Source organism: Charadrius vociferus, unplaced genomic scaffold (genome assembly GCF_000708025.1).
Source record: "Charadrius vociferus isolate BGI_N301 unplaced genomic scaffold, ASM70802v2 scaffold43, whole genome shotgun sequence".
Classification (NCBI taxonomy): Eukaryota; Metazoa; Chordata; class Aves; order Charadriiformes; family Charadriidae; genus Charadrius; species Charadrius vociferus.
The window spans coordinates 5,117,333-5,134,030 of record NW_009648043.1 but is presented as its reverse complement, the minus strand read 5'-3'; the positions used below and the strand labels follow the sequence as shown (position 1 = coordinate 5,134,030).

General features: G+C 38.8%; 1 protein-coding gene across 1 annotated transcript in view; it reads right to left on the bottom strand.

Annotated features, from left to right (window-relative positions):
- Window positions 1-16,698, bottom strand: part of ATP6AP1 (ATPase, H+ transporting, lysosomal accessory protein 1) — a 55,516-nt gene that overhangs the window by 31,395 nt on the left and 7,423 nt on the right. The window contains exons 2-6 of the mRNA XM_009883667.1: window positions 16,409-16,535; window positions 16,235-16,303; window positions 9,731-9,924; window positions 8,636-8,679; window positions 3,433-3,518 (exon numbers count right to left, since the gene is read on the bottom strand). Coding sequence (XP_009881969.1) covers window positions 3,433-3,518; window positions 8,636-8,679; window positions 9,731-9,924; window positions 16,235-16,303; window positions 16,409-16,535 — 520 coding nt within the window. The remainder of the gene's footprint in view (window positions 1-3,432; window positions 3,519-8,635; window positions 8,680-9,730; window positions 9,925-16,234; window positions 16,304-16,408; window positions 16,536-16,698) is intronic.

The window sequence follows — 16,698 nt, the reverse complement described above, 5'->3', positions numbered from 1 at the left end:
GCCATGAAAATGATCAGAGAGCTGGAGCACCTGTCCTTTGAGGAGAGGCTGAGAGAGTTGGCGTTGTTCAGCCTGGAGAAGGCTCCAGGGAGACCTTATTATGTCCTTTCAGTATCTGAAGGAGGCCTACAAGAAAGCTGGAGGAGGGTTTTTTACAGGGGTATGTAGTGATGGGACAAGGGGGAATGGCTTCAAACTGGAAGAGGGCAGATTTAGACCAGATATCAGGAAGAAATTTTTCACTCTGAGGGTGGTGAGACACTGGAACAGGTTGTCCAGAGAAGCTGTTGAGGCCCCATCCCTGGAAGTGTTCAAGGCCAGGCTGGATGGGGCTTTGAGCAACATGGTCTAGTGGCAGGTGTCCCTGGCCATGGCAGGGGGGCTGGAACTAGCCGATCTTTAAAGGTCCCTTCTCAACCTAAACCATTCTATGCTTCTATGACTGCCTTTATGGTTGTCAGAGACAAAGGAGATTATGATGGGTGAGTTTCATGTCATCCTGCAGCAGTTCCCTACAAAATAGGTCAGAAGGATCACCCGGTACAATGTCTTTGATTGTAAAAAGAACCCTGGTTGATGAGTTCAGATGTATACATTTACAGAGTTAGGTGATACAAATCACTCTCTCAATGTCAGCCCAACTCAGCCAGACCTTGAAGGCAAAGCATTTTAGAGCAAGAGTCACAAGACATGGCAGCTGCCTTGGAGGAAGGCAGCTCCTTTATGACACGATGGGATATCCAGAGGAATCATCTGGTTAGTGAAACCATTTCAGGTAAGTCACCAAACAACCTCTGTTTCAGGGTCTTAATTCTGTCTTCCAGCTTCAAATGCTGAAACTGGAACAGAACAAGAACAAGCCTCAATAAATCTCCATCGTGCGTTGGGGTGATTAACTGGTAACTATGATAGCCCAGCAGGATCTGTGGCTGCACTGGCTAAACTAAACAGCTCTTTGTTACCAAATCAGAAAAGAGACTCAATCATAGGGGAGTTTTGCTTCCTGTCTCATTAATTCACTTTCTGTGAAGCCAATAAAAGTCTGGAATCTTTTCCAATGTATGCATTTCTCACATTTATTTTTCTCTGCTTGAGGCAGCAGAAGAATGAGCAAACATAACAAGATGATGTTATGAAGCCATCAAATGCCCAACAGCAAGGAGGTAGAGCTACTGAGAGACAAGGATCTCATAGCCCCAGTTTTTGTGAGCTTCATCGCATAAAATTAGTTTACCTGATCAGAAGGACCTGTCTTTTTTTTTTTTTTTTTAAGTGTCATGCTGAATGATTGCTATTGATTTTCAAATGTACTAAGTAATGTAAACTCTTTTCCCATATGATCAAAGCCTTTTACTTCTCATATATAGTGATCTTGGTTATCACTGGAGAGAGAGCCTGTAAGTTCTAGATCATGGAATACAGTCTTTATAGCTTAAGCAAAGAGACTTATTTCTTTAGCTTAAGGTTACAAAGCAGTTCCCACCTTCTGCAGCTCAAGCACAGCCAAAGATATGCAATACATACAAAGAAGAGGTTACATGCAAATTTACAGATTGATGAACCCTCAAAGGTACTTTCTGTTTTGCCTTTTCTAGCTCTGCATAGAAGCTGATAAACTTGAACGCACTGAAATAACTAAAAGTTACTTTGGGGGAAAAAATATGCTTCAAATGGTTTTATATGGCATTGAATTTACAGAATTAAGAAAACTTTAAATTGCTTATTTTTAAAAAATGCAGAACATCTTAAAATACATTGCTTTAATTATTTAAAAGTGCTCCAGTTGCTCAAACTAAGTCACTTTAATTTAGAAATCCTGTTGAAATATGAATAGATTTAAAATTCAACAAACTTTAAAAATTGCTTGAAAAATTCCTTCTCTTGACACCAATTCTTTCATTAATTAAAAATATTTTTCATTCCAATTGTTCTAAATGCAATATTCAGCTAAGAATGCCCATGTCCCTTTAATTTCAAACAGTAAAGAGCCACAACTAAATCATTTGCATTCTTTTTTTGAATCTTTGTTAAAAAAAATTTACAAAAAGGGCAGATCAAAAGCCCTGGACTCATGTCCTCTCATTTACCACAAAAACATACAGCACAGAGAATATCAGTGTGAGCTTGCTTCCTCACGCTGCTCTGCCGTTGTATTCTAAGTCTAGTCTTCAAAATCCAGTCTCTGGAAATCACAGGGTGGATTATTGAAGAAAGTTCTTGTTTTTCTCAGTAGAACTAGCCTTTTTCCTACAGTCTGAAGGTACGATTCTGATCATCTTGTTGGATAGTTCAAGATCCCAGCTCCCTGCAAAAACCTGGCTTCTTTCTGATCGAACGCAGAACACCTTCGGGGAGTTCTTCCCTTTTGGCTTAAAAAACATTTATGAAGTACAGTCAAGTTGCCCCTTAATCTTCTTTAGGATAAGCTAAAGGGACTTCACTCCCTACCCATTTAAAACAGGCTTCCAAAGTTTTGTTCTTGTGTTAAGAACAGTTACGAATTTTTCATAGTGTTCCCTCCTGAAAATCCTCCAGCTTCTCAAGATTCTGTCTGCAGTGCTCACACTGTATCTAGACAACCCCACTAATGGCTTTCCTGTTGCCTAAACCAAGGAAATTATAATTCTGTATTCTTAAGTGACATTATCTTGAGTTTGAATTAAAATTCAAATTAAACTAAGCATCTTATTAGGAGCTCAGATGTGTTACCACTGGAACAGAGAGATGTTTCTTTCAAAGCTGCTGATTTTTAGGATACAGCCCATCCCTTATATGCCTCTCTTTTTTGTGAGAACTTTTTTCCTCAAGGTATGACTGTCTTCTATTTAATTACATTAACATTAAAATTTAAATATTTCTTGATTACAACCTGTATGTCATACAAAACAGATAACTCTACCTAAATAACTATTCTGTATTGCTACTTACTGCTGACATAATATGTTGTGATCTATAAATGATGTTCTGACTATCAGCAAGGGTAAAACCCACCTTCCAGTTGTAAATACCAAGTATTGGCTAAAAGGAATGAAGCCAGTTAATTTTAAAATGGACACATTAGTAGCCTTCAATTGACTAAAAACATTCCGTCTTTACTGACCAGCCACACTAGGAAGCTCCATAAGGTTCCACATAGAACTTACTGTAAAACTATTAGAGTTAAATGGAAAAAAATCTAAAATTACAGTTTTTAAAAATAATAAGTTATAAAGACAATGGCAGATTTGTGGTCTCTGAGATCAGTAAAACTTCAATAGTTATGTGATACAGCTATTGTACATGAAAATTCAAGCAATCAGTTCTGGTTAAAACCTCATAAAATACAGATTGCTTGCTTGTGTAATCTTGAAAATCATCTACAGCATTCCTCTGTAAACATTAAGTTGTTAGATGCCAAAAATCTGACAGTTCTAGGCACTGAAGATTACTCACCCTTGAAGGTCTCACTGCAGTATAAATTACTGAAAAATGAATCCCTCGTTCCTGCAGATCCATGGTCAGTCTTCCAATTATTTTGTCTATAAATAGAAACATGTATAATTTAGCAAACTCTGTAAGCTGAGAAAGCTAAAATCCTGCAGTACTTGGAGAAGTAATGAGCTAGATGTTTAAGATTATTTAGTTTATTTAAGCAATTTAGATGCTCGTAGCATTTGTATGTCAACAGGTTCAAATGGGATAAGACATGTTCAGTGTCTCGAAAAACGCACAATTTCATTGAGATGATACAAACCAAATACGTTGCAACAGTTCAGAGAAAGGGATGATTTTGAAACTGAAAAGTAAATACCGTAGAAACGTGAAAGGTTGAACTTTGGGCAATAGAAAGCAAGAGCAGAAGAAATCACCTAAGAGATGAAAGCAGGATGCATATACTATTAGTCAAGAGATGAAAGCAGGATGCGTATACAATTAGTCAAGTTACCAGTTAATAAATAAATAAATAATAAAGCTTAAGTAGTATTATTCTGTGAATTACAAAGTACACAGAACCAATCACTGGGAAACAATACTCAAAACGTAGTGCTTAGTTTGGAGCATGATTATGTGTCCTATTGGCAGCAAAATTCCCTTTTGCTTCAATGGATTTAGAGCCTGATTCTGCACCCTACACAGGATATGGAAAAATTTTGCTGTTGACTACAGTGGAGGCCAAGGGAGAAATATGAGGGAATATTTCTGAAAAAGGAAGGAAAAGCCAAGTAAGGAAGAGAGGAACTTTCAAAGAGGTCCAAAGACTCCTCTAAAGAAGATCCTCCTTTAGTTCTGAAACCACAGGCAGTTGTGACAAACATTTACATCTGATACATTTTTTTCAACCTGCGTGCAGAAACATTAACGTCTGCTTTTGATAAGGAGCATAATAGTTGTGAATCAAGAACCATTATTAGTGTTGTTATTGAAACTGATAGAGAAACAAGCAAGCAGACTCACATTTACTGTTTCAGTACCTTCCTACTTCTCATCCATGTACCACTCTGGTGACTGGATATTTTATAGCCTGGACATACAGGTTTCTCAGATTTTGAGGTTACACTTTACAGAAATTGTATTTTATTTTCTTGTACTGGAAGTGGAGCTTATATTATTATCCTTTTTAACCTCTTCTACTTACAATTATTATGGTCTCCTGGCTGAGTAAAATGTTTAGCTTTTGTAAAAATGCAAGCATTGTTTTTTCTGCAGGGTTTTAACCAAATTGTTTTCCTCATATCAGTCAAGAATCGCAGCTATGTAAATTTTCCTTCTAAAAGATTATTTGTAAAAGGATCTGCTATAAAAAACAGACTTACTCAGAAAAACAACTACTTAAATATCACTAGTGTAATTATATTGAGTCTGGAGGTCCAAGGCATTACATAACGTAGATTTTGTATTCTATATGCACAGAGCGCAACTCACTGGAAACTCTCAGCAGCTTCAGCTAAAATTTGCAGAATAAAAAAGAATACATAGAAAAATGCATAGATTGTCTTTGGTTTTTCTTTCATTACAGCAACTGATTGCTTTCTGAAATAACACGTTATTTGCATTTCTCTTCAGTAAGGAGCTACGTGTAACTATAGTTACCAGTAACATCTATAACTCTTGCCTTTGGGAAGATTTGAGAGGCAATTCCTTCTTTCAGAGAAGCTGCTGTGAACACCTTTATGACAACAGAGTTGATATAGATCTTTGTTTGTCTGTGATCAAAACTCTACCTTGCTTATGAAGTATCTGCAAATTCTCCAAGGAAAAAGGGCCCAGATTGTCCACCATACTTTAAAGCACTTAAATTACATGCCTACACAGGAACATTAGTCATCCCAGGCTCTTTCTTTAATGGAACAAGAGGTATCTCCAGATGGACATATTGATGTTACACTGATTTTAGAGTGGTTCTACTGAAGTGGGTTTTTTTATTATTATTTTAGATAGCATGGATCAAGGAAACACTACGCAGATCTATGAATGTAAAACAGTTTGTCCAGAATAACGCCTTCCAATTAGCATAACTGCCTGCATCTATGCCCTGGTGGAAGGATTAAACCTTTCTAACTCATTGAAGATACACCCCTTGAATTTCACCAGGGAGTGCAGCGTTAGTGCTATTGTTAATTTCTAATCTATCTTAATTTCTTTGTGTGATGTTACACATGGGTGGAAGGGATGGAAGAAAAGAACTGAGAAGAAATGTTCTGGAAGGGGAAAAGTGAGAAGAAAGGAAGAGTATAAACTATGAACAAGAAACAACAGAAAAGACCAAGATGGGGGGGGTGGGGGGGGATGGCAGAGAAGAGAGAGAGCAGAAATGCACTGAGAATCAGAGTGGAAAAAGGAATACGTGTATGTCATGGTTTAACCCTAACTGGCAACCAGGACCACACAGCCACTCCCCACTCCCCACCTCCAACCCCACTGGGATAGGGGAGGAGAATTGGAAAAAAAAGGAAACCTCATGGGTTGAGATAAAGACAGTTTTGTAGAACAGTAATGGAAGAGAAAATAATAGTAACAGTAATGATAAAAGAATATACAAAATGAGTGATGCAATACTATTGTTCACCAACCAACGGTTAATTGCCCAGACCATTCCGAGCTGCAATCCCAGATTGCTGCAATCCCAGATTCCTGCCCCCCGGCCAACCCCCATTTGTATCCAGAGCATGGCGTCTATGGTATGGGATATTACTTTAGCCACCTTGTCCTGTCTATTCTCCCTCTCAGCTTCTATGGGAAGCTGAAAAAGTTCTTGACTTAATATAAGCATTACTCAGCAACAACTAAAATGGTATGTGTTATCAACATTATTCTCATACTAGATCCAAAACATAACAAACACTAGGAAGAAAATTAACTCTCTCCCAGCTGAAACCAGGACAATGCAGTAGCAATTAAAGAGCCTCATCTTATGCAGATGGAGTCACAGGCAGCTTTGCCATTGATTTGGAGGTACGCTGGGTCCAGCAGGTGAGACTGACATGACAGGACGAAACCTTCTCCGGACCAGAGAAACGTTTAGGAAAGCTGGCAAAAACTGAGTAGTAATGTCAAACTCTACCTCATGCAAAAGAAAGAAAGAAGAAATACTGAAAAGAAGCATGAAGAAAACAGTAAGTATGAATCCCTTGAAACTTGAGCACATTTGGATTCTGAATTTCAGTTTGGATTTCGTAATGAGGCTCATTTTAATAACGTGCTAAAAACCTCTGCATACTGCAGCTTCTAGATACTTCAGAACAGCACATTTCCCTTGGGCAGAATCTGAGCCCATTTGTTCTGTCTTACAGAGCTTCCTGTCTGCAGTGAGTAAAACAGCAGGAGAGATTTCTCTGACATTTTATTACATCAGATTTTAAAACCCTCTACAGCAGAAAGGAAAGAAGTTGCTGTGACCAACATAAGAGGCTTTGTGAACTTCTAGGCAGCCTACTACAGGTCTGCAGTGCTTTTCTATGGGTCTACTGTTGATACTGGGAAAAAAAATTACAAGCAACATTTATGGGTTAACGATTCTCTTGTCACGTGGCAGGTATGTGACAAATAGTATTTATTGTTGCTTACCCAAGTAGGATCTAGCAGCAGTCCTTCCGTAACAAACACCAATAACTCATGACCTTGCAAGCAGTTCTGACCTTGAAGGGTCTCCTGACAGCAATATTTGGCAAATGATTGTGGTCGTGCTGCAAACAGTACCTAGACCTGCTGAAGCCCAGATTGCATGACTTGGAAGACTGTGTTTGGGACAATTATCTGCTACTTTTGGAATATTCTCTCCCAGCTGCTGCACAGACCTTCTATGGGATAATTTTAAGGAACTGTGGCTCAGTAACTTTGATTTGAATTAAAACGTCCTGATGATGTTATTTCCAGTTTTTATTCAGCAATGCACAGAGTGGGTGCTTTGGCAAATAAACTAGAAGGTGAAGATTCAGCCCCACACTTCCACGTGTCTAGAGCACAGCCAAGACACTTGGCCATACAAAGTGGCACATCTTCCCTGAACCACGTACCTTTTTCAACAGCTAGTTGACACTAACCAGAAAGTTGGTATGGCCTGTTCCTCCATCATCCCACTGGCCTTCCGTCAATTTTGCTGTTCCAAAACAAAGTGGCCTGAGACAGAGTTTGGGAAGCTTAATTTTGAGTTTGTGCAGCTGGTGAAAGAAATGTTTATCCTTGGTTTTTCCTATCTAGTGTGCTCTGGGACAAGAAAAGAGAACTAAATAGCTCCTCTGTAGTTCAGCGATGGAAATCCAGCTGCTTAGTTGAGTATAAAAATCACATTTGCCTTGGAGTGAGTAGTGCAAAAACTAAGTGAAAGGACACACTATTAATGTATATCCCCCTGATTTTCAAATCGGCTTCTGATTTTACACCTCCAGGTCTGGGCAGAAAAAGTCAGAGGCATTAAGGATACTGTTTAACTATCAGCCCCCTACACTACATGTCCCAGAAACTATTACTACAGTGATTTGCAGACTTTATAACTTGATTCCTAATTTAAAGTAGTAAGGAAAAGCCCTGCAACAAAACAGATGCCTCTCAGTGCCTCTTTGGTGTATGGCAACTCTTTTTCAGCCAGATGCTAGTCAAGGAAAGTTTTATTATAGTGTTATACGGAGAGATTCAACCTTAACAAGTAGTCTTTAATACCTGCAAAACCAATAAAAGACTCTAAAATCAAATGCTGTGAAGGGCACCAGTATCGTTTTACAAAGATTAGAAAAACATTCCCTATTCATTCAGACACCCTCTGTTGAGACCAAGACCTTCAAACTGCCAATGAGCCTGACACCTCCGGCTGCCGGTGTACAGGGTGAGATCCAAGGAGGCAATCTGAGCTGCACGGAGATGCAGGGTTCATACTCTGAACTGGGAGGATCTCAGAGCATGAGCACAGGCCCATGCCTGAAGCAGAGGTGAATTATCATTACGTTTCAGGTCACAAACCTGTATCCGTTTCAGTAGATTTTGAATCAGTACTTCAACACTCTGATAATTGACTGCTTATAAGTACTATAGATGGGGGAAAAGAAAAACTTTAAATAGCAGTATTACAGCAAACCCCAGGAACTATAGAATACAATCTGCTCAAGTGAAAACACAGACTTAAATAATGAAATGTTAGTTGTATCTTGGTCATATTGCTTACCATTTTCAGTAATTGCTTCCAGGGTGGAAATCTCATTTAAACCACTACAAAAAGAGTGGGAGAAAAATAATTAAAAATCTTTTATAGGCAAGAACAACGTGAACCAGAAATGTACAAATATACTGACTAGGAAAAGGATTACTGTCAGCATCAGTCCCTCCGTCATTCTCTCATTTCCTTCTCATGAGCTTTTTCTTCTCCAAAGCCATTAATAGTACAAGGCCCACATCTTCAGCTGATTTCTCAAACCCCTCAAACTGCCTCAGCTGCAAAGAAGCCAGACTACTGATGTTATTTTGACCAATCTCTGCATAGCTTTCTTTTCATTTGGTGTTGGGCCCTTGTCTAACATTTGTACATGAGCTCCTTAAAATGGGTATCATGTCTTTTTTTGTGTAGTGACACAATAGCCGTAACTGCACTTCCTTAGGATACATGCACCGTATACCAACTTCTAGAAATGCCCAGCTAAGAAGAAGAAAGAGCAGGAGACGCTGAGCAGAGGGACTCGATACACCCATGCCTTATATTTTCTAAATATACATTCACCTGAAGGAACAGCCTCTCTCTACCTCCGTTAGATCACAGTTGTCATAGGCCTGGAAACATGAAGAATTATAGCCTCCCTCTTCCTTCTCGAGCGCTGAAAACCAGTCTTTTTATTCATGCTAACTTCAGGTTTGTGTGTATGTTTATTTGCTTGCTTATTTATCCTGTCAGTTTTTTTGACCCCTGGAATGCCTTCTAGCAATTAATTCTGCAGGTTAATCATGTGTTGCATAAAATAATTCAGCCTTTCTGCTAAAAGTGTGTTGCCATTAGGTTTTAATAGTTTTCCCTTTGTTCTCATATAATGAGGCAGACAAAATAGGAATGCCTGACTGACTTTCTCAACATAATTCATCTAATACACCTGGTAAGCTCATCAGGGGACTTTGAAAAACACCAAATTCTCCCTTGCAAGAAAAATAACTTTGCTAACCCTGTAAGCTTCCACTCTGTTTCTTTAAATTTCCTGAATACAAGTGACTTTTTGAAAAAGCTTTAAAAATCATGCACATATGTGGGTCAGTTCTGTTTGTGACAAGCTCCTACCTGACAAGCGGTTGTAGCTGAACCACCAGTAAGTTTGGTTTAGATGCATCCACTTCCAGCTGAGAGACATCGAGATTAGTTATGTTTGCTAAATTCCAATCTCCTGACTCCTGAAGAAAGCTCAGAAGATACCTGGTAGCTTTGCAGTCAACAGCTGGCAAAACTAAAGATGAAGGAGAAGACTGAAGAATTTCCTGTAATAAATTTATGAACAGTTTATTTAGTTGCTTAATAATTAAACACAAACCTTTTTTATGTATCCTTAATTTAATATTCAAGGTGAGGAACCCTGGTAAATACTATGTGAGTTCTCACCAGCTTGATGCTGGCTACGGGCTGCTCATGGAAAGGGGCAGTGAAGGGACACTTGTGTTGCTCTTATTCCTGCATCTTGTTGGGGCAAGCTTAAGGCACTCAGGGACACCAAATTCTTACTGTCCTTTCCACACGTGTGGTGGAAGAGGAGAGACAGATGATGTAGAAGTTCTCAAGCCAAGGATGTATTGGAAAGATGGGTTATGAATGCTGCCAGAAGCAAAGTTCATCAGATGACCATCTAACTAAAGGCCCTCAGAGGTGAGAAGGACCAATGTCAGACACCCCAAGTTCCAGCAGCAGTACAGAGTCATACTTTGCATAATCAATACCATTCCTTTGCGTACATCCTGGTGGTACAGCACATGGTACAGACAAGTGTCTAATTTTTAACTATTAATTAAAACAAGCTGCACGTTTCAGGATCTACAGAGCCTCTAGGCACACACAAATAAACTTCATGTCATGTACTTTCTGTCTTTCTACTCAAAATACAGATTATAAAGCTCAGGCTGAAACTGGTTCAGCTCATCAAGCATCAGGGTATCTATCACTTTATTTACAATTCTCATAGCTGACTTTCTGATGAAAATACTTGAGTGAAATGCATTTAAAAACATTCTCATTCTATGAATTTAAAACCTGCATAGTTGAAAAACTTCCTTTCCAAAGGCTTTTCTTGATAATAAAATTAACTTGAAATATCCAGGAAAAGAAAATGCAAGATGGAGACTTGAGAATGATCAAAATTAATGTAAGCCAAATTTAACACGAATATTTGAATATATTTTTTCATTGAGTCCTAGTTTAGAACTTGTTAACTTTGCTTTCCCATTTTCTACATTTAAGTCTAGATTGAGTCTGTCACTCCATCCAACATTCAGATATTCAAGTTGTTATAGACTCTCTCTCCCCCTCTGACTGATGCAAGTGTTGTAGTGTGGCTAACACTTTTCTCCACCTACTCTTTTTGCTTTTTGTATGTTCTCTGACTGCCTACCACTTTTCTGACCTGCTCTGGTTCTTTCTAATTGCTCACATGTTTTCCTTCCAGGCAAAGGCTAGTTATTTTCACATTTCTATAGATGCTTATAAGGGAATATTATGCAATATTGTCTGAATTGCCAGACTGATAGAAAAATAACTGCAGAAATTGAAATAGAGCAGAAAGCACTGATCTGGTTCACAGGTCTTTGAGCAACATTTTTAGCACTGCCTGGAAGGAAAGGATGATACATTTCATTGAATCATAGAACCATAAAACGGTTTGGATTGGAAGGGACCTGAAAGATCACCTAGTTCCAGCCCCCCTGCTATGGACAGGGACACCCCCCACTAGACCAGGTTGCTCAAAGCCCCATCCAGCCTGGCCTTGCACACCTCCAGGGATGGGGCAGCCACAGCTTCTCTGGGCAACCTGTTCCAGTGTCTCACTGCCCTCATAGTGAAGAATTTCTTCCTGATATCTGATCTAAATCTACCCTCTTCCAGTTTAAAACTGTTACCCCTCATCCTATCACTGCAAGCCCCTGTAAAAAGTCCCTCTCCAGCTTTCTTGCAGGCCCCCTTCAGATACTGGAAGTCTGCTTTTTTCATTTTGGTTTGTTTGCATACGTGAATTTAGAGCTAAAATTCTGAGCAATAGAATTTATTTTCAACACTTTAATCCCTTGCCCACTAGCAGCAGCCAGAATGGCAGCAACCACTTCTTCAGAGGATATATATTAAACAGATTACTCATTTATTGTAGAATAAGATATAAAATGCATCATTACTGAGTAATATTTGAATTGTGCCTCTGCTCCTAACCAATCCTGCACTGCCATCTGTCTCAGCTTCCAGCCACTAGTATTCAACTGTTTTCCATCTGAAGGGCAGACACAGCTGGATATCTACTCGTTAGCCTCAGGTAGCCATTCTGATCCCACGCCTCTTGTTTCTCCTTCTTGACATTTGGCCACTGCTCACTTGTCTTTACAATACTCGGCTGTTGCTTTATGCATGTAAGGATTTCAAGTACCGTGGATGTTCAAAACATGGGAAGTCCAAAGGAGGGTGGAGCATAAAGAGGCTACTGAGAAACACCTGATTTTGCATTCTGCTAAAGAACTAAACAAAGAGGTACAACCACACAGTAACATGGAGAGGGAGATGGAGAGAGGGCGAGGGAGAGGGAGAGAGTAAGAGGGAGAGGGGAAGAGGAAGGGGGAAGGAGAATGGAAAGGGGAAAGGGGGAGGGGGAAAGGGGAAAGGAGAAAGGAGAAAGGGGAAAGGGGGAGGGAAAGGGAAAGGGAAGAAAACCTCCTGTTGAGCTGTTGGAGTGATAGCAGAGCTCCCTACATTAAATGCCAGAATCTATAACCTATCTATGGGCAGCTTACTCTGATTATGAGTACATTTACCTTCTTTAGTGTCCCCTGAAGTACCTCTCCTGAGTGAAATATTACAAGAAACTTCACTCTTGGATTACATATATATCACTGTTCAGGTTTTTTTTGAAGGTAGGTCTGGGATGACTCTGTTCACATTTCTAGCCATCCTGAAGCCAAGTAGCTGGACTATGAAAAAGCTGTGCTTGGACTTAATTGCCCAGCTCTGGTTTCACTGTTACGTGGATTGGATTGATACTACACCTAAGCAATTTGAAGCTGGAATGGAGTATATTTAGGTATATCATTAAAAATATATTGTTAAAATCTTTGTTAAAGACTCATGCATCCATCTATAAGAGATTGTTACACACAATTCTGCTGAAAATCTTTGAAGGAGTCAATAGGCATGTGCATCAGGGAGCTCCAGCTGACACAGCGTACTTGGAGCCACAAAAGGCACTCGGCACAGTCTTGAAGCAAAGACTCCTGAAGAAATGAAGCAGCTTCAGCATGAGAAAAACAGGCTTCACATGGAGGTAGGTGAAGGATAGGTAAGAGTAGGTATAGAGATAGCAAGCAAGGGGTAGAAAAAAGTATCTGTTCCTGCTCTAGGGTCTGTTCTGTCCCATACGTTCATAAATTATCTGGTAAAAAGGCATAAATATTGAGCTAATGAAATCTGCTGCTTAGGCTGAATTATTCAAGATAGTAAAGACAAAGGCTGACAAATTGCAGAAGCAACTTCTGGTACAAGCTCTTGGCCAACAAAGTAACCGATGAGATTCAACGTAAATTGACTTTAGCAGAGCAGAGGGTGAGAAAAAAAGCAACACTAATTTTATGTACACAATAATGGATAATAGGCTCAGAACTGAGCGTTACCCTTCAGTTATGAAAACTTAAGAGGCACAACAGCTCTTTGAAAATGTCAGTTCAGTGGCCGGTAGTGATCAGAATTGAAAAATCAAATATTCGTAGTTTTTTGAAAAAGGCTAGAGAACAAAACATCATCATGTCACTAAATAGATCTATGATGAACTTATATCCTGATTATTATGCACTTCTGCATGCCCCCTTGTCAAAAATAATATAATAAAACTAAAAAATGTAAAGAGAAAGGGAACAAAAGACAATTAAACTATAACAGGACCTCTGTATCACATGTGACTAAATAGTACTCCTCAGTCTATGACCACTGAGTGAGGATACAATGGAGATATAGAACCAAAAATGGCAATGACTTACAATAATAATTATGCAGCTGCACAGCTGGCCATTAATTGGAATGTGTTACCACACACTGCAGTTCTAAGGAGCTGAGCATTTTTTTGGGAAAGCCAAAGCTAATATTAAAGAGAAATAGTTTGTAGGGTAGGTGACTACATGACAAAAAAGTTCCCCAAGTGCTAATCTTTGTATTTTATTATTTAATTAAAAAGTTCTTTGAATGTTTAAGATAAATGATTTACCTATAAGATTCCTTTTGTGTTAACTGGAAATGGAATTCTTTTATTGCATACAAACACTTGGATCCCAAAAGCTCAAAACAGCTGCTAATGTAGCTGAACAAACCTAATATCTGCAAATGCCTCTGCGGTTTACAAGCCTATAACTCTTTTACAAATAACACTTCCTTCCTGTAGTACACATACTGCTACATGCACATAAACATTGTAAATAAGATCTCCAGTTTAGGTTTGTGAATAAATTTGCATTTCTGAAGTTCAAAAGGAGGATACTCAAATGACATAGAACATCTATTGTAACTTAATGAACCACTTGTATAATATAGAGTGTGAAGGTACAAAAATCTGTGATTATGCAACATCAAAGATTCTAATTTCCCCAGTGAGAAAATTCAGATCTGACCTTCACTTTGTCCTGTGTGCTGCGAATAGTATGACAAAATCCTTCATAGCACAATTAAGAATGGTTTTCTTTCCCAGAGTAGCTCAAGTGGAGTTCAACTGATGCAACACCAACTAAGCAAATTTTTGTAGCCTCTCTTACATCCAAGATGGAACTGGATGTTTATAAAGATCCTTTCCCTAAAAGCTACAAGTCTGTGCAATAGGAAAAATTCTCCATATGGGCACCTAAGTGAAAAAGAAATATTTAGTTTATACGTCTCGTTTTCTTTCACTCAAGTTACAGGACCTCACCCCCACAATACTATGCCAGAAAAGCATTAAGATTGCCAAGTCCCACTGAACCAACCTAGGAAGTGCTGGAGTTAAGGTGAGCAATTTGTCAAAAGAAACTTTCTGGATTTAAAGAAGTTGTAATGACAAAAAGTTTCTCAGTTCCAAGACAGAAAGGGAACAGAGGCAAGGCCAGAACGCAAAAAAAAAAAAAAGCTACTGACATTAATTCAGCTTGTTGAAAACCTGGGTTTAAATCTTTGCTGTGCCAGATACAGACCAAAGATTTACAGAATCCTTTGTTTAGGTGAGGATCTCCTCACTAGCCTTGGTAGGTCCCCAGTACACCCGATTTCTAAACCCATCAGCCTCTGGACTAATCTCTAGCCTTTGGCTATAAGCTCTATCTACACTGCCGATGGAGTCCTGATTACAAGGCAAAAGAAGGACATTTTAAATACTTTAATATCCCTCCTCTTAAACATCCAGGGCCTACTTAAATAAGACCACCATATCATTAGGAGTTTGCAGTGCCATGTGTACACAGCTTCTAAAATCAAACCAGCTTTGCAGTCAGGCAGCAAGAAAATTTACTCCAGACACAGCCTTGCATAGATTTTAAACCCAAAGCAGATAAGGAATACCAGAGAAGTGCCAGTACATCTGCCTGTGGGCGCAACCGCTCATCCTTATGCTCACAAATGATTATTACATCCATTCATTCCTCAGAAAACACATGTACCTGCTGTAAATAGTTGGTTTTGTTCCAGCATCAGTGTTAAAATGCTGTTATATGTCAAAGATATGAAGATGTCCGGCATCATTGACACAAAGATGGGAGGTTCTTAGACAGTATAGATGTAGATACAGGTAATATGTGAATATTTATGTATTTAATTACACATACAGCTTGCCGTGTGGTGCTTGGGAATTTACACTTCCTCATGTGCTCTGATACCAGTTACATTACTAATCGCTCTGTTCATCCTGTTCTGCCTACAGGACTTCCACATGTCAACACTTCCTTTGTCTAATTACAGTTCAGTAAACCATTGTGCAAGTATGATGTGCACAAAATCTGTAAACCTCCTGAATGAGAAGATACGTTGGAGTTGCTGCCTGGCTCAGGAGTACTCTGCCTGTGCTGGAGTTAATTTCAAATTACTCAAATAGCACGGCTTTTTTTCATGAAGATTAAATCAATTTGGTATCCAGTCATATATTAACTACATTCAAATATGAAACAGTTAATTCCCTGCATGAGTTGCGAGAGCTTCAGTTTCTATCAAAATAAAATAGATGTTAAATTCTGAAAATCAGAAATAAATAATTGATTCCTATAACTTCTTTTCTTCTTATGACTTCAAAACAGAGTTTTGGGGTGTTAGTCTGGAAGTTTATGTTGTTTTTTACAATACAAAATTGCAGCACGTTTAGGAACAATTTTGTCAGTTACAATGAATTCTGAAAACCTGATCTTCAGAAATAAAATAGCTACAAAACAATTCTGCAAACTCTGTTGACTTCCTTTAACCCATTTTTCTTAAACTGTAATAATCTCAATAAATAATTTAAACAGGAAAACTGCTGCAATTCAGTTTAATTTTCCCAATTATTGCTTGTTTGTATCTTTCTTAAATACTGCATATAAAGAAATAAAAGAGAGAAATGCTTGCCTGAACATTTTGAAATGGATTCTTGTTACTGTAGGATTCGCTGAGGTACGTGAAATCATCTACGCTAAGCTGAAAAACAAAAGGAGTAGATTGGTGAGAAGGAGCCAGGGCATCTCATTTAGGTACAGACTTGCACTTGGCATTGGTGACAGAAAAGGAATTGATGTTACATACTGTATCTTGCAGGAACAGGATGAGGTTTCCGGAATTCTGGGTAAAAACAGGTTGCAAGAGTACATTCAGCTCCTGTGCTGAGACAACGTGTCCTTCGTGCAAAGCAGCGTCAGGATTCCACTGTGATCTACAAAGAAAAAAATTTTTATCTGTAAAATTTGCTGCCAATGATGACACTTCTTCTTTCTTTAAATATGCAGCAGGAGGTAATGATAAAAGCATCTCTGGATTAAGATCAGGTTTACAGTTCAGGTTATTTTCATTCTACTCAAGAGGAAAAGAACTTGCCC